Genomic DNA, 27,175 nt, shown 5'->3' with positions numbered 1-27,175 from the left:
TTTAGGTGGCTGAGGATAGGGAGGCCGGTATCTATAGGAGGGATAGTGAGGTGGGCCGTGTATATATATGTGCATTGTGGAGTTGTGGAACATTTGGGTTTGAATCCAGGTTCTACGTTCTACTGCTTGCTAGATATGTGGCCACTCTCAGCCTCAGTAAACTGGGCATAGTCTTCATCTCTAATTTGTTAGGAGGATTAGAGATAATACATAGTAGGTATAGAGTAAATGTTAGCTGTTGCTATTGTGATCATTTATGGTTTTCAGAATATTTGTTCAGTGGCTATTAAAATAGATAATCGGAAACTAGACCAGATATAAAGGCTTGATAATCATGTGGTGTTCCCTTTAAAAAATCAGTTAATCAGTGATGTCTGTGCTTCTATAATCAAATAATGAATAGCAGGCCAGGTTTCAAGATTCAGCTTGCTGCTTCCTGAAGTAATGGATGGTCATGGCAGCTCTCAACTGAATTTACTTTTCAGAGACTGCAGGAGGCAAAGAGAATCATTACAAGGCAAAAAGAATCAATTATTTTGCTTTGTGGCACATTGGAGTTCTCTAAGCATTTTCTGTTTTAAGAACTGCCATAATGCTTTTCCATGATTTATTTCAGTGAGAGTTTTAGGGTGATTTTGATTCATCCTCACTCCATACATATGTGCAACATCTCTTACTTACCAACAGTCAACCAGAGTGCTTCCTGTGCTCCATGCTCCCAAACACCAGAAAGTATAGGAAAAAGCTCCCAAGAGCAGGCAGCAGCTAATCCAAGACATTTGTTTCAATTGTGTTCTTTTTTTTTTTTTTTTTTTTTGAGACAGAGTCTTGCTTTGTTGCCCAGGCTAGAGTGAGTGCCCTGGCGTCAGCCTAGCTCACAGCAACCTCAAACTCCTGGCTCAAGCAATCCTCCTGCCTCAGCCTCCCAAGTAGCTGGGACTACAGGCATTCGCCACCATGCCCGGCTAATTTTTTGTATATATTAGTTGGCCAATTAATTTCTTTCTATTTATAGTAGAGACGGGGTCTCGCTCTTGCTCCGGCTGGTTTTGAACTCCTGGCCTCGAGCAATCCGCCCGCCTCGGCCTCCCAGAGAGCTAGGATTACAGGCGTGAGCCACCACGCCCGGCCTCAATTGTGTTCTTAATTTGGTGCATGTCCTTTGGATCAGGGGCTACTGTTTTCTTCAGAAATTTTTCACAAAAATTCTGTTTATAAATAGATGCATGATTTATAGTAAATTTGGAAGGATCTGAAAAGCATGAAGCATAAATAAAACTGTGTTATCCTGCCACCTAGAGACAACTACTGATAATGTATGTTTCTTCCCCTGCCAGGTTTTTTTTTTTTTTTTAAACTTACCCACTGTGAGGCAGACATTTTTTCATCAATAGTCAGAAAAGTGATAGGTACAAGGTGCAATGTAAGCACATATGGAGGGAAGCTCAGTCAAGATTTAAGAGATTAGGGAGAGGATTGTCCTAATTCTGGATACTTACTCTGTTCAAAACTCATATAAGTGCTCATTAATTAGTGAGAGGCTAAATGGTCCTCCATCCCTAACTTTCTTAGGGACTCTTTCAGTTATCCCCTCTTTACAAGATAATTTGCATCCACTGGCTAGGGTCCTTATTCCCCTTCCTTCCTCTGTACTTTTTAGTGACCCTATAATTCTTTGCTTCTATTTACAGCCAACATCTTCAAAAGGATTTTTAACACATGCCATCTATGCTTCCTTACTTTCCATTGAATGCCTGACTCACTCGGTCTGGCTTTCATTCCCACTACCCGACTAAAATGATTGCTTGTCAAGTTGTCTCTAGTCCCAATTTCAGCAAACATTTCTCTGTGGACACATTTTGACATTTGATGCAACTGATCACTCTTTTATCTTTCATGATATCATGATTAACTAGTTTTGATCCTACCTCACCAGCCTCTCCATTGCTAGATTCTTCTCCTTTGCCTTGCCTTTAATTGCTAGAACAAATAATTTAGTTTAGGGCCTCCTTTCCTTCTCTGTAAGCGATCATCTCCAGACCTATGGCTTCAAGTACTGTCATTGTGCTGACAATCAGAGATTTTTATTCCCAGTGCTTCTTTCCTGTACTCCATTCTACAAATACTTGCATACCGATCATGTGGAAGATAACCATGCTATGTGCTGGAAGCTTTAACATTGTAGAAAATCAAACCAGTAATTACTATTGACACTTGTTATGAAAGAAACAAGCAGAGTACTATAGTAGAAAAATAACAATGGGACCAGCTTTAGGTGGGATGCCATGGGAAGCCTCTCTGGGTCTTAGTTTAAATGTCAATTCCTCAAATCTGTGGGAAGGGGTGGGGGGAGCGCCAGAAACATTCCACTGGGGAATAGCACTTTTAAAGGACTAAAGACCAGAAAGAACTTTGAGTGTTCCAGGTACTAAATGAAAGACTAATGTGGTTATGCAGAGAGAAGAGATTGGAGACAGTTCCAGGGACCAAAATCATGCTTAGAGTTTGGGTATAATTCTAGGGAAATTGTTGAAAGGTTGTAATCAGGGAAGTAACATGATCTATGTTTTAAGATTACTTTTGCTGCTCTCCAGAGAATGGATTGGATGAAAGTGAGTGTGGAAGTAAGAAGCTCAGTTATTCCTATTTCATAGTTGAGGAAACAGAAACACACAGAGGCAGATTTGTCCATGTTCATACAGTGAGTAAGTGATATAGCAAGGATTCTAACCCAGGTTTCCTGATTCTCAGCCTGTATTCTGATCTGGTGCTTCTCAAAGTTTAATATGTGAATCACCTAAGGATCTTGTTAAAATGCAGATTCTGACACCTCAGGTCTGGGTGGACCTTGAAATTCTGCAATTTTTAATTGATGTCAGTGCTACTGATCACTTTGAGTAGTAAGGCTAGTATATTACTGCTCCCAACTGCTCTCAAGCCAGATCTAGGAACTACAGGTGTCCTCTGTCCTCATGCTGGTTCAGTAGCGAAAGTCATTATTCCTAAATTTTATCAGCTGGAGTTGATTACTACAGAATGCATTACCCTTTAAAGAGGGACTTCCCTCAGTATATTTTAGTTGTATACACTTGTTCTTTGTGTGAACACTACAAAATCAGGATTCAAACCTCAAAGGTAAGTGAAGGTTGGGGGAATGGAGAAGTGAAAAAATAAATAGCTAAGTTAGCTATGGAATGATGATTCATAATAATTAATTTGTTTCCTTAAAGTTGGTTGTCTTTCTGACCTGTATTTAGGAAGAAGTACTTCTTACACATAGAGATTGCCTGGTACTCAGAGTTCTGGTTCTGACTCAACAAAAGCAGTAGGTCATTTCTAGGAATTTGTTTCAAACTGACTTTTTTTGTTACAGGTTTGTTGTTTTTTTTTTTATGTAATGGGATTTTCACCTGTTTACCTTTTAAGAGTTAGGTGGAACTCAGTCCCCAATTACTGTTCCCTTCATTAGTGAGAGTGACAATATTTCAGCTTGTGCCCCAGCTTCCTCTCTTGGAATAATTTTTTTGAGTAGGATCCAACAGTGTAGAAGAATCTGTCACAACTTTATATTCATCTGCCAAGTATTTTGTAGTAATAAAACTGGTAAATAAAGTAAACAGAATAATATTAAAGTATGGACTTGGGAGTCAGACCTGGATTTAGATCTTGGTGCTGACATTTATTAACCAGCAAAGCACTTTTTTTTACCTGAGCCTCAGTTTTCTATCTACAAATAGGGATAAAACTTGTCTTGAGTAGTGAAGTTTGTATAAAAGAATATTATTTATATGAAGTCCCTGGACAGTGTGTCTCAAAATATATTCTTTTTAACACTTAAATTGGTGGGCTTTCAGTAGATGCCATTTGAGAAAATGGTTCTGTGCCCTAATAAGCTTCCTTTACCCAAGATATCTTAGAGGCATTAATGTCATTCAGCCACATGACTGTCTTAGAGGAAGATAAATTCTGTTTGTAACATTTCCCAAATTATTGGATCTTTGTCTCCCTCTATAGAGAAAGATTCTTTAAGAACAAAATAACTTTGAAATTTTCTTAATTGATAGCTCATGGACAGTGGTGTCTTTGTTTTTTAAACTGTAAGTGTTTCTTGCAATGGAATTATAAAAACCAGGTTAGCATTACACTTGCTATGGGGACATATGTGTGTGTTTGTTTATTCATTTGTTTTAGCTGGGTTATTTTATTGGGTGCCATCAAATGCTTGCACTTGGGACTTAGAGTTGAGCCACTCATTCAGATAACCAGAGACAATTTAGAAATCATTCTGCCACCAGCAGTAGCTTCTAGACATCCAGAGTCTGGTGTTGGCAGCAGAAGCACCCTCAACTAAGCTGTTTCTGTGGGAGGTCCTTGGCTGTAGTTCCAAGCTGCCTAGCTTCCCTGGTTACTTCCAGTTTTCTGAATGTGGATCTGTAGCTTTGTGTCAGTTCTGTGAGCTATCAGATATCCTTCCAGTGAATTACTCTTCTGTGTTAGTTAGCCAGAGTCTTTCTATTGTTCCAGACACTTGACTAGTACAGTATACTAAGTCAAAACAGCTTTAGTTAGAGCAAGATGCTTATTTGTGTAAAGACTCAATAGTGACCTCATATGCATTTTTTTAAAACTGGTGAAATGGTTGTGATTTGCTTATTTTAGTGCATAAATTAGCGCTCTTGTTTTGGAGGATTGATTGATTTAAAAAAAAATAGACTTTATTTTTTAGAGCAGTTTTATGTTCATAGTAAAATTGAGCAGAAGGTACATGAATTTTCTGTATAACCCCTGCCTTTACACATGCATAGCCTCCCTCATTATCAACATCCCTCACCAGAGTGTGGTACATTTGTTACTATTGATGAACTTATATTGACACATCATTATCACCCAAAGACCATAGGTTACATTAGAGTTCATCCTTGATGTACATTGGGGAGGGGGTGGAAATATTTATAATGACATGTATATACCATTATAGTATACACAGTAGTTTCACTGCCCTAAAAATCCTCCATGTTCCTATTCATCCTTTCTTCCTCACTAACCCCTGGCAATCACTGATCTTTTTTACTGTCTCCATAGTTTTTCCTTTTCCAGAATGTCATATAGTTGGAATCATATAGTATGTAGCCTTTTCAGACTGAGTTGTTTCACTTAGTAGTATGCATTTTAAGTTTTCTCTATGTCTGTTCATGGCTTGATAGCTCATTTCTTTTTAGTACTGAATAATACCCCTTGTCTGTATGTGCCACAGTTTATCCATTCACCTACCAAAGGATATTATGGTTGCTTCCAAGTTTTGGCAATTGTAAATAAAGCTATTAATACTATAAACATTCATGTGTGAGTTTTTGTGTAGACATAAGTTTTCAAATCCTTTGGGTAAATACTAAGGAGTGTGATTGCTGGATCATATAGTAAGAGTATGTTTAGTTTTGTAAGAAACCGTCAAATTGACTTCTAGAGTGGCTGTACCATTTTGCATTCCCACCAGCAATGAATGAGAGTTCCTGCTGTTCCACATTCTTGCCAGCATTTGGTGTTGTCTGCATTTTGGATTTTGGCCATTCTAATGGGTGTGTAGTGGTATCTTGATTTAATTTGCATTTCTCTGATGACATGATGTAGAGCATCTTTTCATATGCTTATTTGCCATCTGTATATCTTTGGTGAGGTGTCTATTAAGGGCTTTGGCCCATTTTTTAATTGGCTTGTTTTCTTATTGTTGAGTTTTAGAGTTCTTTGTGTATTTTGGGAAACAGTCCTTTATTTTTGCAAATACTTTGTCCCAGTCTGGCTTGTCTTTTTAGTCTTTTGACAGTATCTTTTACAGAGCAGAATATTTTAACATTTCTGTGATTCATTTTGAGTTGATTTTTGTGAAGGGTGCAGTATAGGTCTAGATGTTTTTGCATGTGGACATCAAGTTGTTCCAGTACCATTTGTTGAAAAGACTATCTTTGTCCATTATATTGCCATTGCTTTTTGCTTCTGTAGTCAAAATCAATTGACTATATTCATGTGGGTCTTCTGGTGGGCTCTTTAATCTGTTTTTTGTTTGTTTGTTTTGAAGAGATAGGGTCTCAGCCGGGCGTGGTACTCATGCCTGTAATCCTAGCACACTGGGAGGCCGAGGTGGGTGGATTGCTCGAGGTCAGGAGTTCGAAACCAGCCTGAGCAAGACTCCGTCTCTACTAAAAATAGAAAGAAATTAATTGACCGACTAAAAAATATATATATAAAAAATTAGCCAGGCATGGTGGCGCAGGCCTGTAGTCCCAGCTACTTGGGAGGCTGAGGCAGTAGGATCGCTTGAGCCCAGGAGATTGAGGTTGCTGTGAGCTAGTCTGACGCCACAGCACTCACTCTAGCCTGGGCAACAAAGTGAGACTCTGTCTCAAAAAAAAAAAAAAGAGAGAGAGAGAGAGGGTCTCATTCTGCTGCCCATGCTGGAGTGCAGTGGCACAGTCATAGCTCACTGCAGCCTTGAACTCTTGGGATCAAGTGATCCTTCCACCTCAGCCTCCTGACTACATGCACGTACCACCATCTTGCCTTGTTTGTTCTTTCACCAGTACCACTTTCTTGCTTACTGTAGCATTATAGTAAGTCTTAAAGTCAGGTAGTGTTAGTTTTCTGACTTTGTTCTTCTCCTTCAATATTGTATTAGCTATTCTGGGTCTTTTGCCACTCCATTTAAATTTTGGAATCAGTTTGTCAGTATCCACGAAATTACTTGCTGAGATTTTGATTGGAGGTGCATTGAATCTATAGATCAAGTTGGGTAGGACTGACATTTTGGCAATATTAATTCTTCTATCCATGGACATGGACTATCTCTCCAATTATTTACATGTTTGATTTCTTTCATTGGAGTTTTATAGTTTTCATCTTATAGACCATGTACATATTGTTTGGTTTATACGTAAATACTGCATATTTTGAATAGTGTTGTTTTATTTATTTATTTATTTAGTTTTGGAGACAGAGTCTCACTCTGTAAACCAGGCTAGAGTGCCATGGCGTCATGCCTAGCTCACAGCAACCTCAAACTCCTGGGCTCAAGCAATCCTCCTGCCTCAGCCTCCCGAGTAGCTGGGACTACAGGCATGCACCACCATGCCTGGCTAATTTTTTCTATATATTTTTAGCTGTCCAATTAATTTCTTTCTATTTTTAGTAGAAACGGGGTCTCGCTCTTGCTCAGGCTGGTCTCGGGCTCCTGAGTTCAAATGATCCACCGCCTTGGCCTCCCAGAGTGCTAGGATTACACAGGCGTAAGCCACCACGCCCGGCCTGAATGGTATTGTTTTAAATTTCAAATTCTACTTTTTGATTGCTGGTATATAGGAAAGTAATTGACTTTTGTATATTAACCTTATATCCTGCAACCTTACTATAAATCACTTATTAGCTTCAGGGGTTTTGGGGCTAGTCTTTTAGATTTTTACATTTATGATCATCTCATCTGTGAAAAAAAAAACAGTTTTATATCTTCCTTCCCATTCTGTATCCCTTTTATTTCCTTTTCTTGTTGCTTTAGCTAGAACTTCAAGTACAGTGTTAAAGTGAGAAGTGATCATCCTTATCCCTGATTTTAGGGGGAAAGCTTCTAGTTTCTCACCAGTAAGTATGATGTTAGCTGTAGGTTTTTTTAGATATTCTTTATCAATTTGAGGAAGTTCCCCTATATTCCTAGTTTATTGAGATTGTTTGGCTTTTTACTATTGAATTTTGAGAGTTCTTTTTATATTCTAGATACTATTATATGGTTTGTAAATATTTTCTCCCAGTTAATTTTATAGTTTTACATTTAAGTTTGTGATTTTGTATAAAGTGGGAGACTTAAGTCAAAGTTCATCTTTTTGCCTATGGATGCCTACTTTTCTGTGTCACCATTTGTTGATAAAATTATCTCTTTGAATTGCTTTTTCACCTTTGTCAAAAATCAGTTGAACATATCCGTATAAGTCTATTTCTGGGTTCTTTATTCTGTTCCATTGATACATGTGTCTATCCCTCAGCCAATACTACTTGATTTTTTTTTTGTGTGTGTGTGTGTGTATACATATATATACATATCTATATAAGTCTTACAAGTGGGTAGAATGATTCATTCCTCTTTTTTCTTTTCCATAATTGTTTCAGCTATTGTTCCTTTGCCTTCCCGTATACACTTTAGAATTCTTGGCTTATTTACAAAAAATCTTGCTGGGATTTAGATAGGAATTGTATTAATTAAACCTGTATATCAATTTTAGGAGACTTGCCATCTTTACAATGTTGAGTCCTAGATCTCTTAATGTATTTAGATCTTTAATTTTTTTAAAATCAGCATTTTGTAGCTTTCAGCATGTAAGTCCTGTGTATGTTTTATAGATTTATACCAAATAATTTCATTATTTTGAGTGATCGTGAATGATATATTTTTAACTTTGGAGTCCTCATATCCATATTGCTAGTATATAGAAATATGATTGATTTTTATGTTTATCTTGTATCCTGTGACTTAGTGGATTGATTAGTTCTGGGAGAGTTTTAACATATTTCTTAGGATTTTTGAATCCTTTGTCATCTGTAAATAGGAACAGTTTTATTTCTTCCTTTCTGATCTGTGTGCCTGTTATTTTCTTTTCTTGCTGTATTATAGTGGCTAGAACTTCTAGCACTGTATTGAATAAAAGTAGTAAAAACAGACATCCTTGCCTTGTTCCTGATCAGATATTTGGGTTTCTATGGTGTTAGGGCCAACTGCTACTTCTTGCAGCAGAGGCAGTGTAATAGCCTCCCTGCAAATGACTGCAGACACAATAGTCTGTTAGCCACTTGCTCTAAGTAATGACTTTAAGAAGTTCTGTGAGAAAAGGAGAAAAACAAGCCTGAGAGTAAGTGTACAAATATCTCAGCTTGTAGTTTCCACCGCATGGATGGGATTGTTGCCAGAATCCTGTTGGCCCCATTTTAGATGTTTTGAAGTTGTTGGCACCAGGCATTTTGTTCATTTTCTATTAGATGCTGAGTTAATTTTTGAAAAAGTAATCTGGAATTACATACCCTAAATATCAACCATAGAGGGAAAACATCTGTTTTTCTTCAGGCATTGTGTCTACAGAAACATTTTATTTATGGGTTATTATGAGCCGCATTTTATGAATGAATAAATTAGCTTTAGGGAGATTAAATAACATCAAAAATTACCCAGCTAATTCACGAGAGTGCTTATTGATTTACCTTATAGTGGGGTTGTCAGGTGAGCCTCTGTGGAGGTAACATGGAAGCTGGAATCCATCATAAATGGCAAAAAGGAGCCCATAATGCAAATAAGGAGCAGAGGAAGGTCCTCCTGGTAGAAAGAACAAGTACAATGGCCCTACACTGGGATGAGTGACATGGCTGGGGCAAAGCGCACGATGGTACAAGGTCAGGTGCAAGCAGAGTGTTATGGGCCAAGAGAAGGACTTCAGGGCTTAGCCCTTATGATGGGAATCCTATTAAGTGGGAGAGTATAACCTAATTTTTAAAATCACTCTGCTGGTGAATATGGATTAGGTGGTGCAAGATAGGAGGGAAGAGACTGATTATAAAGCCATTGGACTAGAACTGATGAGAGATAATTGTGCCTGGCCTGGGGCGGTGGTGGTGGAGATAGAAGGGCATAGAATTTGCCCACAGCTTTTCCAGATCTGTCATCAAGGCCTTCGCATCTAACTGGCAGTAGTTCCTTTTTGACTGGGACACAATACCAAGCTGCTTCTAGCTCAGTGGTTCTCAAACTTGAGCTTACATCAGGATCAGCTGGATTCAGCAGGTAGATTCTGTAGGCCTGAGCTGGGGCCCCGAAATCTGCATTTCTAACCAGCTCACGGGTAATGCAGATACTGTTGGTTCAGGGACCATACTTTGAGACCCACTGTTCTAGCTACCTTGCCTTTGCTTATCAACTTACTCCTTTTGTACAGAAACATTTTAGAACATAGTCTGGATTTTTTCACCAGCTCTTCCTTAAGTGCCCGTTGATTGAAGGTTGCAAGCCATACAGGCAAATATACACTATTTCCATAGTACTGAGTATATTAGACTAAATCTAGGCAAAAAGCTGCCTAAATTTTATATCTGTGCTTGGTCAGCTTTATATTATGGCAGCCTTATTGGAGGAGAGACATTGACCTCTATGACTGCTCCTGAGTAAATATTATTAATAGAATCTTTTTGTGTAAAGAGCCTGCAGTCCACTTCTACCTCTGTGCATGTGTTCTAGTTGCTAATGGGAGAAACCTTTATTTCTTCCTGTGCTTTGGTAAGGGCATCTTAAAGGGCTTGTCTGCTATCAAAGATCACCTGGGAATTAAAGACATGGCAATGTCTATTATTCCTCATTTTCTAATTAAAAAATAAAAGTATCATATTGCTCTTGTTCTTATGACAGAACTAATGTTTTTATTGATAAAAAATAGTAAAAGAGTAACATAGGTAAAACAATCATATGTAAGCCTTTTGGTTAGCAATGAATTAATATTTTGCTGCACATCCCTTCTAATATGTTTTCCATAGACATAGGTTTATATTGTACATTCTATGTTGTAACCTTTTTATGTCATCATGAACATTTTTGTCTGTTATATAGTTTGTAATACTTTTAACAGTTGTGTAATATTCCATTCTAAACATCCTATTTTGGACATTTGGTCCTTTCCAGTTTTTCACTATTATACATGGTCATGCAATATGGATTCTTGTGGTTAAATATTTGTGTACATCCTTATGACTTTGTTTGGATAAATTCCTAGAAATGAAATGTTTAAGCTTTCCAGAAAACTGCAGGGCTATGGTGAGTTTTTCTATCCTGAGGTGTGCTGGAAACATTGTGCATTTTCATTTTGGCTTGATTTGGTTCTAGGCTTATGCAGCATAGGGGTATGAGCCAGTTTGATTTGGAGAGATTCTTTACACCTATTTACCTCATAGCTCCGCCTCAGAGTTGGCATAGCATCATAACTCCGGTGTTTTTACTTTAGGCATTTTGCATGCTCTTCATTCTGTTGTCTATGTCCAAGCTTGTAGAGGTCAAGATTGCAACTTTAAGTTCTCACTTCTTTTGTGATTTTCTTTTCAGATCATAAAGCAGAAAATTGAAAACATGAAAGTAGACAGGACTAAACTGAAAAAGACACCTACTGAGGCTGTAAGTATCCAAGTTTCCTTTGCCTATCTTTTCTTCATTTCAAACAAAATCTTTGTGAGCAGTTCTGTACTGATCTTCCAAATATATTACCACTCATTTATACAAAGTGCAGTAAAACAGCAACTTGTCTTGAACCAGTCAAATTTTCTTTTGAACTTGCCTTTAGTTAGCCAAGAAACCAGTGAAAAGTGAGCACTGAACATTTCTTCGTAGCTTTATGTACCTGACGTAGGCTCTCAAGCTGCTATTCCTATGCATTGAAAGGCAGTATGGTATAATGGAAAGAGCAGATGAAGGTTCAAATTTTGACTATAGCTGTGGGAGCTTTCAGTCTTGTTTTTTATAAAATGAAAGTGGAAACAACTTTCTTTTTAGTTTTCTTTATTATTGATTCTTACTCATATGATTAAGCTTAACCTGACCATGTCAGTTGACACTATGTCAACATGAGAAATCCCAACTTTAGTCCAAAATCCTATCAGCTAGCTTGAACTGTGTTCTGATGTGAAGGAAGTGTTGCATTATGATACTCCTGTAGATACCCCATGTCCTTAGTTTAAAGAGCACAGTCTTTGGAATTAGACCTGGGCTTGAATTATATTTTTGTGGCTGAGAGTATATTAACTTGCCTGATTTCCACAAAGTTCTACAAAATGGGGCTGATAATTTCTTCCTCTTTGATGTGAGGTAATTGCTTGGCATAGTATCTGGCACATAATAAGTAAATGCTCTTCCTTCCCCTTCCTTTTCCCCTCCCCCTTCCACTTCTTCTTTCTGTCAGTGTCTCACTCTGTCACCCTGGCTAGAGTACAGTGTCGTGACTGTAGCTCACTGCAACCTCAGACTCCTGGGGGCTCAAGTGATCCTCCTGCTTCAGCTTCCTGAGTAGCTAGGATTATAGGTGCACACCACCACACACATGGCTAGTTTTTCTATTTTTTATGGAGATGGGGTCTCGCTGTTGCTCAGGCTGGTCTCAAACTCTTCACCTCAAGTGGTTCTCCAGCCTCAGCCTCCCAGAGTGCTGGGATTACAGGCATGAGCCACCACACTCAGCCAGTTAATTCATTTTCTAAATACAGGCTACTTGTTTTTTTAAAAATATATAACTACCTAGCAAGTATCACCAAAGGATAAACATTAACATTTTAGTATATTGCTTCCACCCTTTAAAAAAATTATTGCATGCGCACGCACAATTATCCTGCCCTTTTTACTTAGCATTGTACTCATGAGAATGAGAAGCACTTTCTTCTCATACCCTGGCCAGTACTACAGATTATCTTTTAATTTTTTGTTAATTCACTGGGTGAGAACAAAAGTATTTCAGTGTTATAATTTGCACTGCTTCAGTACATACATTTTTCAAGTTTATTGGCCTATATCAGTTCTTTTTTTGTGGTATTCATTTTGTATTTGATGTTGGAATGTCAGTGTATTTCTTACTGAATGCCATATATATTGAGTATATTCATTTTCATATCTGTTGCAGATACTTTCATTCACTTTTGATTTTGTTTTTGATGTGTTTTAGCATCTAGAAGTTCTGAGAACTATCTACCCAAATATCTTTGGAAGCTGAAGAGCAAAAAGAAAATTTGCCTTAAGAACTGCAGTTAAAAAATTAAAACAGTGGCACCAGTGTAAGAATCTACTGATACGAGATTAGAAAACCTAGAAAGGATCCTAGTGTACACAGGACTTGACATATGATAATAGAGGGATTATAAATTGGTGAGGAAGGACATTATTATTAGGAAACTCAAGCCAGGACAATTGTTTGACTTGTGGAGGGTGGGAGACTTATATTGTAATAAATTCTAGGTAGACTAAAAGTCAGATATTTTTAAAATAAATAAATTATAGGAGAAGTAGAACATATAGGTAAATGTTTACCTGGTCTTAGGTGGGGACGGTTTTTCCAAGCTTTTAAAACAAAGGAAAATAATCATACTATATCCAAAATAAAAAAGATGCAGGGTATTAGACATCCTAACAGGTGTGAGGTAATATCTCATTGTGGATTTGATTTGCATTTCCTTGATGATTAATGATATTTAGTACCTTTTCATATACCTGTTTTTCATTTGTATGTATTCTTTGGAGAAATGTCTATTGAAGTCCTTTGCCTATTTTTAAGTTGGATTATTTAGATTTTTTTGCTATCGAATTGCTAGGAGTTCCTTATATATTTTGGAAATTAACCCCTGGAAGACATTATGCAAAGTGAAATAAGTCAGTCACAGAAAGTCAAATACTGCATGATTCCTCTTATATGAGGCAAAGGTATAGAAGTAGGCAATAGAATGATAGTTACCAGGCAGTGAGGGGAGGGAGTTGGGGGAGTTGTTGTTCAGTGGGTATATATAAAGTTATACAAAATGAATAAATTCCAGTTAACAATAAGGTATTGGGTATAGTCTGCCCTCTGTATCCATGGGTTCTACATTTGCGGATTCAACCAACTACAGATAGAAAATATTTGAAAAACCCAACAATAAAAGGAAACAATACAACAATAAAAAATAAGTTAAAAAACCAATGCAATGTAACAACTATTTACATAGCATTTACCTTATATTATAAGTAATCTAGAAGTGATTTAAAGTAAACAAGAGGATGTGTATAGGTTATATGTAAGTACTATACCGAAAATGTATAAAAATACAGGGTGCTTGGTATTTGTGGGGATCTTGGAATCTATCCCTCACAGATACTGAGAGATGCCTGTGCTTAAAATTTGTTAAGAGAGTGTATCTCATGTTAAGTGTTCTTACCACACACATAAGCATACATGTGTGCATGTGCACATGTGTACACAAAAGGACGCAAGGAAACTTGGAGATGATGGATATGTTTATTATGGTGATGGTAACATGAATGTATACATATATCCAAACTCACCAAATTTTACACATTAATCATATACAGTGTTTTTATATACCAGTTATACCTCAATAAAGCTTGGGCAGCAGGGAAAGGCACATGGCAAGCTGGAGAAAATATTCATAACCCAAATGTAGTTAATATCTTTAGTAGCTAAATCAGTACGAGGAATGAGTATCCCAATGACAAAATAGGCATAGGGCATTTCCAAAAAGAACAAACCCAGTAAACTTATAGAAAGAATCAACCTCCTTGTGAGTAATCAAAGAAATGCAAATGCATTTTTTAAAATGCAAACTTTTAAAAAACATTTTTAAAATGTTTTTAATCTAATGGATTATAAAGGATTTACTGTTGGAGTCACACTTATATGCAAATTTCTGGCTCATGTTTCCTAGCTGCTAGCAAATTACTTAGGATAAACTTCTAGAAGTGGGATTTTTAGGTCATTGACTATGCAGATTTTTTTTTTTGAGACAGGGTCTTGCTCTGTTGCCCAGGTTAGAGTGCTGTGGTATTATCATAGCTCACTGCAACCTCAAACTCCTAGTTTGAGCTTTCTTCCCGCCTCAGCCTCCCAAGTAGCTGGGACTACAGGCGTATGCCACCATACCCGGCTAATTTTTCTGTTTTTTGTAGGGATGGAGTCTTGCTCTTGTTCAGGGTGACTATGTACATTTTTAAGACTTGAGTTGCCTATTTTTCTTGAGCAGCATACAAGAGCACCCAGTTTCCCATACTGTGGTTATGCAAGATATTATTGTTAAGAAGCACTCTTATTGATCGCTTTATGTATCAACAGCTATGCAAAAGATTTTTTTCTCTATATTTGATATTGGAACAAACCAGTATAAACTGTGGCAATTGATATACAGCCATTGAATTGGCAAATGCTTTCTTTTACATTGCCATAAGTAAGGAAAATCAATCAGTTTGCATTTATATAGCAAGGATAAGATCGTAAAGATACACTGTTGTGCTTGCTGCATTCTACAAAATGCAAGGGACCCTGATAGTTTGATAAAGTAGAGAATGTTGTGCTGATACATTAAATTGATGTTATTCTAGCTGGATCTTGTGAGCAGCAAATACAAATGCCTTAGATGCCTCAGACTTTTGTGCCAGAGTCAAAGATGAACCCTGTAAAAGCTTGAGGGCCTGCAACATTAGGAAATTTTCTAGGAATACTGAGGACTGGATATCCTTTCTAAAGTGAGAGGCAAGGCACCTTGTACAACATGCCATGAAGAAAAAGGAACAGTGTATGGTGTGCCTCTTTAGATTTTGGAATTAACATATATCACATTTGGGCATGCTGTTTTCACCAATTTACTGTGTAATCTCTAAAGCAGGTGTCCTTAAACTGCGGCCTGCGGGCCACATGCAGCCCGCCGAGGACATTTATCCGGCCCACTGGGTGTTTTTGCCACTGCTGCCTGTCCTGCTTAGCAGCTGACTCGTCCCGGGCATGTATGGAGTGTGCGCTGCACTCTCCAACAGTCTGAGAGGCAGTGAACTAGCCCCCTATTTTAAAAGTTTGAGGACCCCTGCTCTAAAGTGTTTAGTGGGCAATCACTAAAATGTTAGTGAGGTTTGGATCTAGAGACTGCAAAAGGTCCAGGCTATGAGGCAAGCTGCCCTGCCATTGGACATTATGACCTAGTACACGCAGGTGACTGACTTAACGTGTCAGCTAAAGATGCTATATGGTGCCTTTGGCAAGCCCCAGTAGGAGAAACGCAGCTAAGAACCCTAGAGTTTTGGCTATATTCTCCTCTGCTAACAGCCATTCTACATTCACAAAAGCAGCTTCTGGCTTGCTACTGAACCTTGGTAGATTAAAGGCCTGATTATGGGACATACGAAGTTATTACAGGACCCAAATGTTCAACATGAACTGGGTGTTATCTAACTCACAGAATCATAAAATTGGATTTGCATAGCTGCATTCCACTAGAAATTGAAGCTGTTTACTTGATACTGGGCACAAGTGGGTCCAGAAGGCACGAATCAACTTCATGAGCAGATGGTTAAACTTCCCTATGTTATCTCTTTCTACTGCTTCACTGCCTCTCCTTCAACCTTTACATCATTAAGAAGTAGAAGAAAAGGTACATCCTTGGTTTATGGAAGGATTTTGTGCTAAGGATTTTACGTATACTTAATTACCGCAAAAATTTGAGGTAGATCTTAATAATGTTTACTTTAGAGGGAGAAAATGTTTGGGGTTTGGCTTAAAGAAACCTACTTTCATTGAGCCCCTTGTTATATTCCACATTCTATTTGGTACGCTCAAAATATATTTCCCCTAGTTTGAATCGCATAGCAGCATTGCTAGATATATAGATGTTAGTTCATTTTGTAGAAGAGGATTCTGAGATTCAAAGAGGTAGCTTACAGACTACGTAATTCCAAAGTCCATATTCTTTATAATAGTATGCTATCTCTCAATATTTAAGTTCCTATTATGTGAGATAGGTATTTATGTATATGGCAGACATTTGAGCTTCATATCTCTGAGGTAGCTATTAGGTGTGTTTTCCTGGTGAGAAAACTGGCTGAGAGGTTGGACTTGCCCATGATCAAACAGTTTAGTAAACATAAAACTAAAAACTGAACCCAGATGTTTTGTTCCAGATCTCTGCCTATTCCCTGGACACCATTCTGCCTTTGCAGAGTTAAAGAACAAGTGTAATCATTTCTCCTAGCTGCCATCCATTAAGAGAAAGCTTCTCTCTCTCTCCCAGGCCCTATCCCTTTCTCCTCTTCCACTTTCAGAAAATTTACTGTAAATTCTCAATCCACCCCTTGTTACCTGACAAACAAAACTGGCCCTTTCATCAGTACAAGAGAGCAGGAATGTATGGAAATGGGAACCCCAAGTAAGAATGGAATCCTAGTTTTACAAAGGTCAGAAGGTCTTTGCCCTCCTATAATTGGAGAGTTTAATGTTGCGAAAAAGAAAAAATTGCCAATGCTAATTTTCACCTTTGTGAATTCAGTAGGGCTTTTAATGTTTTTCTCATTCTATATACCTAACTAGACATTCTGGTTAATTTTCAGACTATGGTACAAATTCTTCACTTTTTCTTTTATTGATGTGTAGCTTATTTATTTTATTTCTATTGTCTGTACCCTTCTAAGTACACCTGCTAAGTACATAAGTTTGCATCTATAGGTTTATCCAAGTTTTTTTTTTAAATGCTCAGATGGATTGTTGAGTAAAAGTGTTTCTTCATGAGGTTTCCATTTTAATCTCAAGTGATTGTCAAGTCTCCAGTTTTCTTAAGTAGTGTGTTCTAGCAAAAGTTAAATTACTATGTAGTCTTTTCTCATTCTTCCTCTTTGCATCCCCCCATTGCAAAATATCTTTTGTGAATACTTGTTTTTCTCAGCCTGCAGATTGCAGAGCCTTAATAGACAAACTCAAAATTTGTAATGATGAGCAACTCCTCTTGGAACTGCAACAGATCAAAACATGGAACATTGGGAAGGTATGTGAAGCCATGCTTCCAAAAGATGGGACTCACTGTACTAGTACATCATTTTGTATGCTCTAATAAGGAAAGAGAAACCACAATTGGGCAACCTCGTTCAGCAATTACTTAATAAGCATTTAGTATGTGCCTTGCACAGCTCTAGGCCAGTGGGTTTTAGCCTGAATGGTTGGTTGCTAAGGAAATTTTGAAAGAAAAAATGTGAAGGGAAATTTCTCCTAGCTGATTCTGGAATGCTTACACAGGTGATGCTAAAGAATCTCAACCACAGAATTCCTTTTGTTTGACTGACAATATAAGTTTGAGATAGTTTCCAGATTTTTGCTTTTAGTTTAAGAGATTTTTCACTAGATAATTCTAAAAATGGATTTTACTGATAAAACAGGTTCTGGTAGAGACAGTCTTTATAGACCTCATAATGTAGCCAGATTTCTCCCTATGAAGACCTAGCTGTAGGGCATTTGTGGTGTCTACTGGTGTTAGCACGTAAATCTTGAAGAGTATAACAATTCCAGCCCCTTTATCTCAGAGTATGATCTTTCTCATATGGGCAAAGGTGGGATATGAACTTGTCTAGCTGTCATGCTCAGCAGTCTCTCATATAACAAAGCATCAATGCAGTGCTTCTACCTTATTATATCCTCTTTCTCCTCCCCTCTCCAGTGCGAGTTATATCACTGGGTGGACCTGTTGGACCGCTTCGATGGAATTCTGGCAGACGCTGGACAGACAGTGGAGAATATGTCATGGATGCTTGTATGTGATAGGCCAGAAAGAGAACAACTGAAAATGCTTCTCTTGGCTGTGTTGAACTTCACAGCTTTGCTCATTGAGTACAGCTTTTCCCGGCATCTGTACAGTTCTATAGAGGTAGGGAAAGTTCAAGCTTATGTGTTCTGTTCTTGACTAGAATTGTGTATGTCCGGAAACAAGGAAGTTGCTATTTCTCTCATGATTGCTTTCCTTTTCATTATGGAGCTCTGGTTTTCCAGTGTCAAAGGCAATGGTAGGATGTTTCTTAGATATATAAATACACCCTTCATAGGGCTGGTGGGAAGGTTCTATACTATCACCTTTGCCCTGCCTTTTCAAGATTCAAGAAATAGAAATGGCCCAACGTGGTGGCTCATGCCTGTAATCCTAGCAGTCTGGAAGGCCGAGGTGGGAGGATCATTTGAGCTCAGGAGTTTGAGACCAGCCTGAGCAAGAGTGAGACCCCGTCTCTACTAAAAATACAAAGAAATTAGCTGGACAACTAAAAATATATAGAAAAAAATTAGCCAGGCATGGTAGTACATGCCTGTAGTCCCAGCTACTTGGGAGGCTGAGGCAGGAGGATTGCTTGAGCCTAGGAGTTTGAGGTTGCTGTGAGCTAGGCTGACATCATGGCACTCTAGCCCGGGCAACAGAGTGAGAGACTCTGTCAAGGAAAGGAAAAAGGAAGGGGGAAGGGAATACATATACTGAAATATTCTAGGGAATTTGTGGGAATTGATCTTTGTTCCAGGTTATTAAGAGTAGCCCTGAATTACTTTTAAACTGTTTGGTTTCCATGTCACATTAATGTACTTCTCTTCTAGGTTTTAGTGTGCTGCTTTTCAACTCTACGCTCTCCCCAAAATATATTTACAGCATCCTCTGTGTCCTTAAAGAGTAAAGTGGCTATAGCAATAAGTGATCGCTTTGTCAAAAATCTCTACAAAAAGAAATTCTTTTCCTTTTTTAAAAAAAAAAACTTTTTTTCCCTTTCTTTCCTGAATACATTCTGCACAGAAATTCTTTTCCTTTAGCTCAACTTTCCTCTTTCTGTCATCATTAGTTAGGTACCCTGTTGATTTTAGGTGTGTTAATTTTCCTAAGTGTTCAGTAAAGAAATAATCATAATCAGAACAAGGAAGTTGAAAGAAAGTGGCTTAGGAAAAGAAGTGGGATAACTGAACTAATGGCTTAGCACAGAGCTTTAAGCGGGGGGTAGATAGGCAATCTGTTGAAGATGAAATAGATATGCTGCCCAAGGAAGTCCGTGGCCTTTGGCATAATTGGCAGTTTGAAATGCCTTGGTTCATTTCGAGCTAATTTACGTAGTGATTTTAATTCTGACCAATTGCTTCAATATGTTGGTGATTTTTAATTGTATTTAAAAACCAACATAAGGCATATACTGTATATTTTACATAATTGCCACCAGCTGTTGCTGATATCTTTAGCTTTTATATGAAAGACCCTGTGTTTTAATTCCAATTTTATTTTTGTCATAAAGAATACAGAAGGAGCATTAAGTGAGCTTTCCTTCACAATAGTTTTAGTTCATTTGGAGACTTAATGTTCTGAATCCCACATATATATTATGTCACATTTGTCTCTCTTATAATCTCTTCTTTCCTGTGGAGACACCGTGTAATTTTGAACTGCTGTTTACTTTTTTTTTTTTAACTTCTGTTGCACTTTCTGGCTAGCTGCCAGTTTGTAAGCTCCTTGGAGACAAGGTTGCATGTTGTAGATTCTCAGATGTTTGTAGTATTTTTTGTAGTGTTGTAATTGAACTTCTTGATCGCTTTATAAATGTTGACAAATACATTATTACATTGGCATTTTATGTTTTCAAAGTCAATTGTGCTTGATACCTTGAACTTTGCCCCTTTTTGTCCCTGTAGCATTTGACAACTTTATTGGCTTCCTCTGATATGCAAGTGGTGCTGGCAGTCCTTAACCTCCTATATGTATTTAGCAAAAGATCAAACTATATCACACGTCTTGGATCAGACAAGAGGACCCCACTGCTAACCCGGCTGCAGCATCTGGCAGAGGTGAGTCTTGGGTGAAGAGTGGAAGGGCACAAAAACTGGAGCATAATGGTTCTTTTCAAAAAGCATTTCTTACAGTATCAAAATGGATCTCTAAGTTTAGTCTGTTGTTCTAATTAAGTAGTGTTATATTTGAGATTTGCAGGGCCCCAGGACAGAGAGACAGAGTCACCGAGGCTGTAATTATCAAAAGGAGTTTTATTGTCTAGCTCGACCTAGGGACGGAGCCTCCAGAGTGCCAGCGCAGTGGCCTCTTCTTTGGGTAGGGACCCCCCTTTGTGTGCTAGTGACCTTTTTATAGCAAAGTTGTTTACATACTGATCATGCATCCAACCCCACAGTGATTCTTTCTTTTTTTTATTTTTTTATTTTTTTTTGTTTTGTTTTTATTTTTTTTTAATTTTTTTTATTTTTTTTTTTTATTTTTTTTTTTTTTTTTGATTCTTTCTTTATCCAGCCCCTGATAGGCTCTAACCTGTTCTGGGTCCTAGCTGAGAGACTCCAGTTTCTGTGTTCTTTGTCTTTTTCCTCTGCATCCCATAATGTACTCATAATGCCTTGCGGTTAGCAAACAAGCAGTAAACAAGGTGTCCGTTGTCCTTATAACCCAGTATCTTCCAGTAGAACTATTAGCCCACTTAAAAAAACCCAAGTATTCTATTAAGTAATTTTGAAGGATTTCATGAATCTCTGCCCACAAAGCAGAATCTGTCTTTGTTCAAAAATGGCAACTTCTCTATTAGAAAGAAAGTTCAGGCCAGGTATGGTGGCTCACGCCTGTAATCCTAGCACTCTGGGAGGCCAAATAGGCAGCGGATTGCTCGAGGTCAGGAGTGCGAAACCAGCCTGAGCAAGAGTGAGACCCCCGTCTCTACTATAAATAGAAAGAAATTAATTGGCCAACTAATATATATAAAAATGAGCCGGGCATGGTGGCGCATGCCTGTAGTCCCAGCTACTCGGGAGGCTGAGGCAGAAGGATTGCTTGAGCTCAGGAGTTTGAGGTTTCTGTGAGCTAGGCTGACACCATGGCACTCACTCTGGCCTGGGCAACAAAGTGAGACTCTGTCTCAAAAAAAAAAAATAATAAAGAAAGTTCAAAATTAGATTCTATGTAAAAGGAAAGTATGATACAAATTTAAAAATCTGAATTTGAGTCCTGGCCCTGCTTATTAGTTCTAATAGCAGTTCTCTCATCTGAGAATTTAGCATATCTACATCAGAGTTGTTTTAGAATAAAATAAAACATAGGATACTCAGTGCTGTGATCAGTAATTAGTTTGTGACGATAGTGATCATAAATTGAAGGCAAATGTTCTCATAAAAAGTTCAGCTCTACCAAACTATTGTCCAGTGTTCCTAGAGGCAATTTGATAATAAATACTCAGGTTCAATAGGTAGCCACTGCTGGAAAGCTTTCTTGTGGCTTTTTCAAAGCTAATATAATCGTTACCTCACAACTCTAAGTTCCAGGGTATTTTTAGATGCCATGATTACTTTAATCATTTTTGCATGATTATAAATGTAACATGTATTGCAGAAATTCTAGAGTATGCAGGAAAATATAGAGAAAATATCAGTCACCTATAATTCATCCTGATGAGGCCTCCTTTAAAATTCGAGCTTTTTTTTCTTGCATTTGTGAATATGTGTATACATGCATGTGACCCGTTTTCTTAAGATACTGTAAACATTTCCTCATTTTATTAAAAAACATAAGGGGGTTCAACATTGGATCCTCTGGTCACAGTTAAAAGGAAAAAGAAACCGTATCTCAGTAGATGTTTCTAAAGCATTTGATAAAATTTAGTACATTAGTGAAACACTAATAAAGCTAGAGTTTATCTATGAGAAGTAGAGTTACTTACCAGGGTCACAATGGGGAAGATGAGATATTTCCATTGAATTCAGAAATCACACAAAAATGTCAAGTATTACTTCTGTCATTTAAATTTGTAGTAGAGGCTCTAACCAATACAAAAGAAAAGAAAGAAATGAAGAATACATATTAAAAGAGAAAATGTGTTGTTATTTGTAGATGATGGGGTTTTTGGGTTTTTGGTTTTTTGGTTTCCTAGGGAGACAATGTAAAATTATTAGAACTAATAAAAGTACAGCGAGGTAGCCAAGTAAAAGATAAATATACAGAAAGATTTAGCTCCTCCATGCATTAGTAGTTATCAGTTAGAACGTGATTGGTAAAAAGACTCCATTCATAATATGAACAAGTAATAGTGTCTGTAAAATAAGCCATATTGGGTATAACTGTAAATTTAAGAGACGAATAATGTAGGAGGTTATCATTGTGATACAGCGGTGGGGATAGGATTCTTAAAAATCCTCATAGCATAAACCTAAAGGTAAAAATTTGAATTTTATGATAAAAAATTAAGATTTCCTTTTCAGCAGAAAACACCATACCTCATGGCTACTCCTTAGGCCATTACACTGGATTAAAAATCAATATATTGGTTCCTTTATTGAGAAAAATTTCAGTTGTACTAATAGTATAGTTACTGATATAGTCAAATAATGCTCTGGTGCAAACTCATTTTGTCATGGACCACTGACACTTTAAACAATTGGTGGAATAGCAGCTGGTCTGTGAACAAAATTAAGCAGCTATTGCCAGAGATAAAAGTTAACAGATCTGCAATAGATTGAGAGATATTTAGCAATGTTTTAAACTGGAAAGGAACTACTCCAAATCAATAAGGATAAACAAAGGAGATGGACAGGCAATTTATAGAAAAGGAAATTCAGCACATAAGTAGATGCCCACACTCTGATAATTAGAGAAATAAAAATAAAATATAACTTTAGCTTTGTAAGCATCAGACTTGCAGACATTAGAAAACTGTATAATGGTAAGTGTTGGTAGGTATGTGAGGCTGTAAGAACCTTCATGCACTGCTAATAGGAGAGTTGAGTAATTCTCCTGAGTATATATCCCAAAGATGATATCACATCATTCCGTAGATGTGATGTCAGAGTATTGCATCATCATTTGTGGTAGTGAGGAGTTGGACAGAACCTTGGTATCTATCATTAGTGGATATTTGAGCAAGTAGAACATGGCATTTGCACGCTGTGGAGTATGTAGCAGTTAGAAGCAGTCAACCAAATAATGCAGCAACATTGATAGCTTTTAAATATAGTGCTAAGTGAATAAAAAAGTAAAAGCAATAATTTCTGTTGCTCAGTACCATTTCTATGCACCCAAAGCAACATATATTTTTAAGAAAACAAAAATTAAATTAAAGGATAGATATCAGAACTAAGTGTTGCCTTTGGCAAGGAGAAGAAAATCTGGGCAATAATGGTACAGATGGACATATAAACAAGTATAGTAGTCCCCCCCGTATCTCTGGTTTCAGTTACCTGTGGTACAATAATATGTTTTGAGAAAGGCCACATCCACGTAACCTTTTATTAAGTATATTTGCATAATCATTCCATTTTATTGTAATCTCTTAATGTGCCTAATTTATGTATTAAACTTTATCATAGGTATGTATATGTAGGAAAAAACATAGTGTATAGATAGGGTTCAGCACTACCCAAGGTTTTAGGCATACATTGGGGGTCTTGGAACGTATTCCCCTCAGGTAAAGGGGGATTCCTATAAGGGAAAACGTCTAACTAGCAATATTTAAGATTTATTGGAACAAGACTAAACCTTTATTTACAAATTTAAAAGGTGGTCTAAATAGAGACAGATAACATTTTCTGCATGGGAAGACTGGAAATACATAGTAGAAGGCCTCTTAGATGAAATTAGGACCAATAAACAGTTGCCAGGTTAATTATTTTTAAAATCTTGTTAAAGCAGAAAATGTTTAAAAGGTGATTGATACATACCATTTTTTATAAACTAAACCAAAAATGTCAGTTCCCTTTCTTGTCTATTTTATGTAGGGCCAAGGACTTGACTTTGAGTAAGAAACAGTCTGTTATCTTACATAAACTACAACTATAATCTGTGATTTCTTTATATTGGAGTGACAATGTAAAGAAACTTAAAAAGGAATCCAAACCCAGAATTCTAGATTTTTTTAATACTTCTGAATCTCCTCTCCTTAATCTGCAATATTTTTATTATCTAAGAAAACACTGGTGATGAATCAGGGTCATTTGCTGTATCAGATAATAAAATATTATAAAGCCATAGTGATTTTATTTTAAAGCCAAGTTTTTACTTGGCTTTTATCGTGAAGCCAAGTTTTGTAATTGGCACAGGAATAGATAGTACATCCACAGAATGAAATAGTAAGTAAGCTCTTATGTTGCTTGTTATCAAAACAGTGGGACAATAGGCTCTTTGAAGCAAAAAATGTGTTTAGATTCTTCATATTATTCACATAAATCCTAGAAACATTTAGATGTAAGTACAGGCAACATGATGTCTTTGATAAAAAAAGATTTCCTAAGAAAGTCAAGAGACCTGGAAATCATGTTAAAAATACTGACAGATTTGATTATGTGAAAATTTAAAACTTCTGTATGATAAGATAGCTGTACAATAAGGTAGTTGTACAACAAAGGAATAATAGTCACAATATGTAAACAGCTCCTACAAGTCAATAAAAATGGAAGTAACTCAAGAAAATGTACAAAAGCACATGAACAGACAATTCACAGAGGTATATGCAATATTTCTTTTAAATTGGCCAATAAAACATGAAAAGATTACACTAGTAATAGTCAGGGAAAGTGTACATTACAGTGAGATCATGTTTAATCATTAGATTGACAATAATACATTATATACAAATAATGGTTGATGTATGAATACCCTTTGGTAAGGTTTTTTGGCAATAAATTTTATTTTAAAATATGTATGTTTTATTTTACCCAGCAGTTTGATTTTAAGGAAATTATGTTACAAACCTATTCAAATGTGCACAAAGTGTATACATTAGGATTTTCATTGCACTATTGTTTGAAACATCCTGTTTAACATGGCATAAGCTTATGATGAAAGGTCTCCTGGGTGAAAAGATTTCTAAGCATAAAAAACTGGTTTAAGATCCCCATTTGTGGTTTTTCAAAAGTCCAAAAGTAAAACTATATAGTCTAGTAAGTTACATACCTAATTGTAAACTTAGAAAAAGGGAATTGAATTTGGGGACAAGATGAAGGGTGAGTTTCACCTTTTAAATTCTCTACTTTGAATATTTTCTAGGTACAATATGTTATATGTTATTTTTGTAATTAAATATGAGACTTGGTAATGTCTCTTTGCAAATGTATTTTTAGTGACTGTAATACTCCATTGTTTATGTACTGTATTTTAATTGTTACCTGACTTCATACCTATTATACATAATCCTCTTAACACTGTGAGAGAAGGACTTCTCATTCCCATTTTACAGATGAGAAGCGTGAGAGGTTTAGTAAGGTGACATGATTTGCTTATAATGCCCATAAGTAGGAATTGGTGGAACTGTGAACTTGAAACCTGATTGATTTCCTTATTCAGGCCATGTCCTTTCCAAGGGCTGTACCATATGCAATGGTTTTAAGATTTCAGAACAAGCTTTACATTTTGGGATAGAAGAAAAGCAGTTAATTTGGTACTTTGGTAGGTAGTATAAGGTACAGTTAGTTTAGCACTTTGTATAGAGCCACAGTAGCACCCATCAGTCTTCACATCTTGTCACCCTACTTTTAGGCTGATATCACATACAGATATTTCATACTTTCATTAAATTAAATGTTCTGACAATTTAGAAAGTAAAAGGTAGAATGCAGACTGTACTTTTAAATGGCACACATATGCAAAGTATAGGGATTTTTTTTTGTTGTTTGGGTTGTTCAGATCAAGTTCTTTTCTTACCTTTTGTGGACCATTTTACCACCAGAAAGGGTTGTTTAAATGATCATTTATTTTTTTCCTTTGCATTTTGGACTCTACCTTAAACCAGAGTGGTGGTTTTTGTTCTGAATTGGGCTAACAGAGACTGTAGATTGAAGGTTGATTTCTAGTCCTGGACAATTTGGAATCTGGTTAGATGCAGTGAACTGATGCTTTGCTATGCTGTTAAAATAAAAGAGTCTTACAGGTCTTTGAGGTTTAGAAGTAATATGCTAGGTGTGTAATAATAGTAGCTGCCATTACTAATATCCTTCATTAAAATTTAAAAACTTTTCTTGTTTCTCTAAAATGTAAAATTTCTCTATAAATGTAACTTGTTGGTATGGGCTTTGTTCCCCTACTTTTTCCTTTTCATGTGTAACTCTAGTTCTTACAACAGTGATCTTCATAGAAATTTTGGTTCATGTCTCTTCAGTTTTTTCAGGCAGGTTCCTGTACAACACACAACACATTCACTTGCATGTGGTTAAGAATCTGAATTTAGAAATCAGACCTACTTCTGCCACCACATCAAATGAACCTCACTTTCTATACCTGTAAATTGGGTGTTATGATATCTACTTCATAGATTTTAGGATTAAAATAAATGAGGTCATAAATAAAACTCTTACAGTTAATGCCAATCATATTGGAAATAATAAATGGAAGCTGTTATTGATAGGTGGTTATCAGCACATAAACTGCATGCTATTCTTTTATATTTGCTTTCTTTTAAAACTTTATACACAAATTTTATAGATGCGTGCATATTGTCATATGATTCAGTAGTCTTTTCCCTCTTGGCTCATCTCCCCACAACCTAAAATGTATCTTTCTTATATATATATATTCTTCATATTTTATTGACATGTTGTCACTGAATAACAAATGCAGGATATTTTGCATTCTGATTTTCTTATTGAATACCTTGTTTAAAAATCACTTTTAA

At 36.7% G+C, this 27,175-nt stretch overlaps 1 protein-coding gene across 5 annotated transcripts in view; it reads left to right on the top strand.

Annotated features, from left to right (window-relative positions):
• Positions 1–27,175, top strand: part of HUWE1 (HECT, UBA and WWE domain containing E3 ubiquitin protein ligase 1) — a 152,067-nt gene that overhangs the window by 20,385 nt on the left and 104,507 nt on the right. For all 5 annotated transcript variants that reach the window (XM_075999810.1, XM_075999809.1, XM_012746599.2 and 2 more), the window contains exons 3-7: positions 7,181–7,303; positions 11,114–11,182; positions 17,464–17,562; positions 18,229–18,435; positions 20,220–20,372. In XM_075999810.1, coding sequence (XP_075855925.1) covers positions 7,301–7,303; positions 11,114–11,182; positions 17,464–17,562; positions 18,229–18,435; positions 20,220–20,372 — 531 coding nt within the window. In that variant the 5' untranslated portion in view covers positions 7,181–7,300. The remainder of the gene's footprint in view (positions 1–7,180; positions 7,304–11,113; positions 11,183–17,463; positions 17,563–18,228; positions 18,436–20,219; positions 20,373–27,175) is intronic.

This window comes from Microcebus murinus, unplaced genomic scaffold (assembly GCF_040939455.1).
Source record: "Microcebus murinus isolate Inina unplaced genomic scaffold, M.murinus_Inina_mat1.0 scaf008_hap2_Mmur4.0, whole genome shotgun sequence".
NCBI classification, from domain to species: Eukaryota; Metazoa; Chordata; class Mammalia; order Primates; family Cheirogaleidae; genus Microcebus; species Microcebus murinus.
This window is presented reverse-complemented; position numbering and strand designations above follow the sequence as displayed.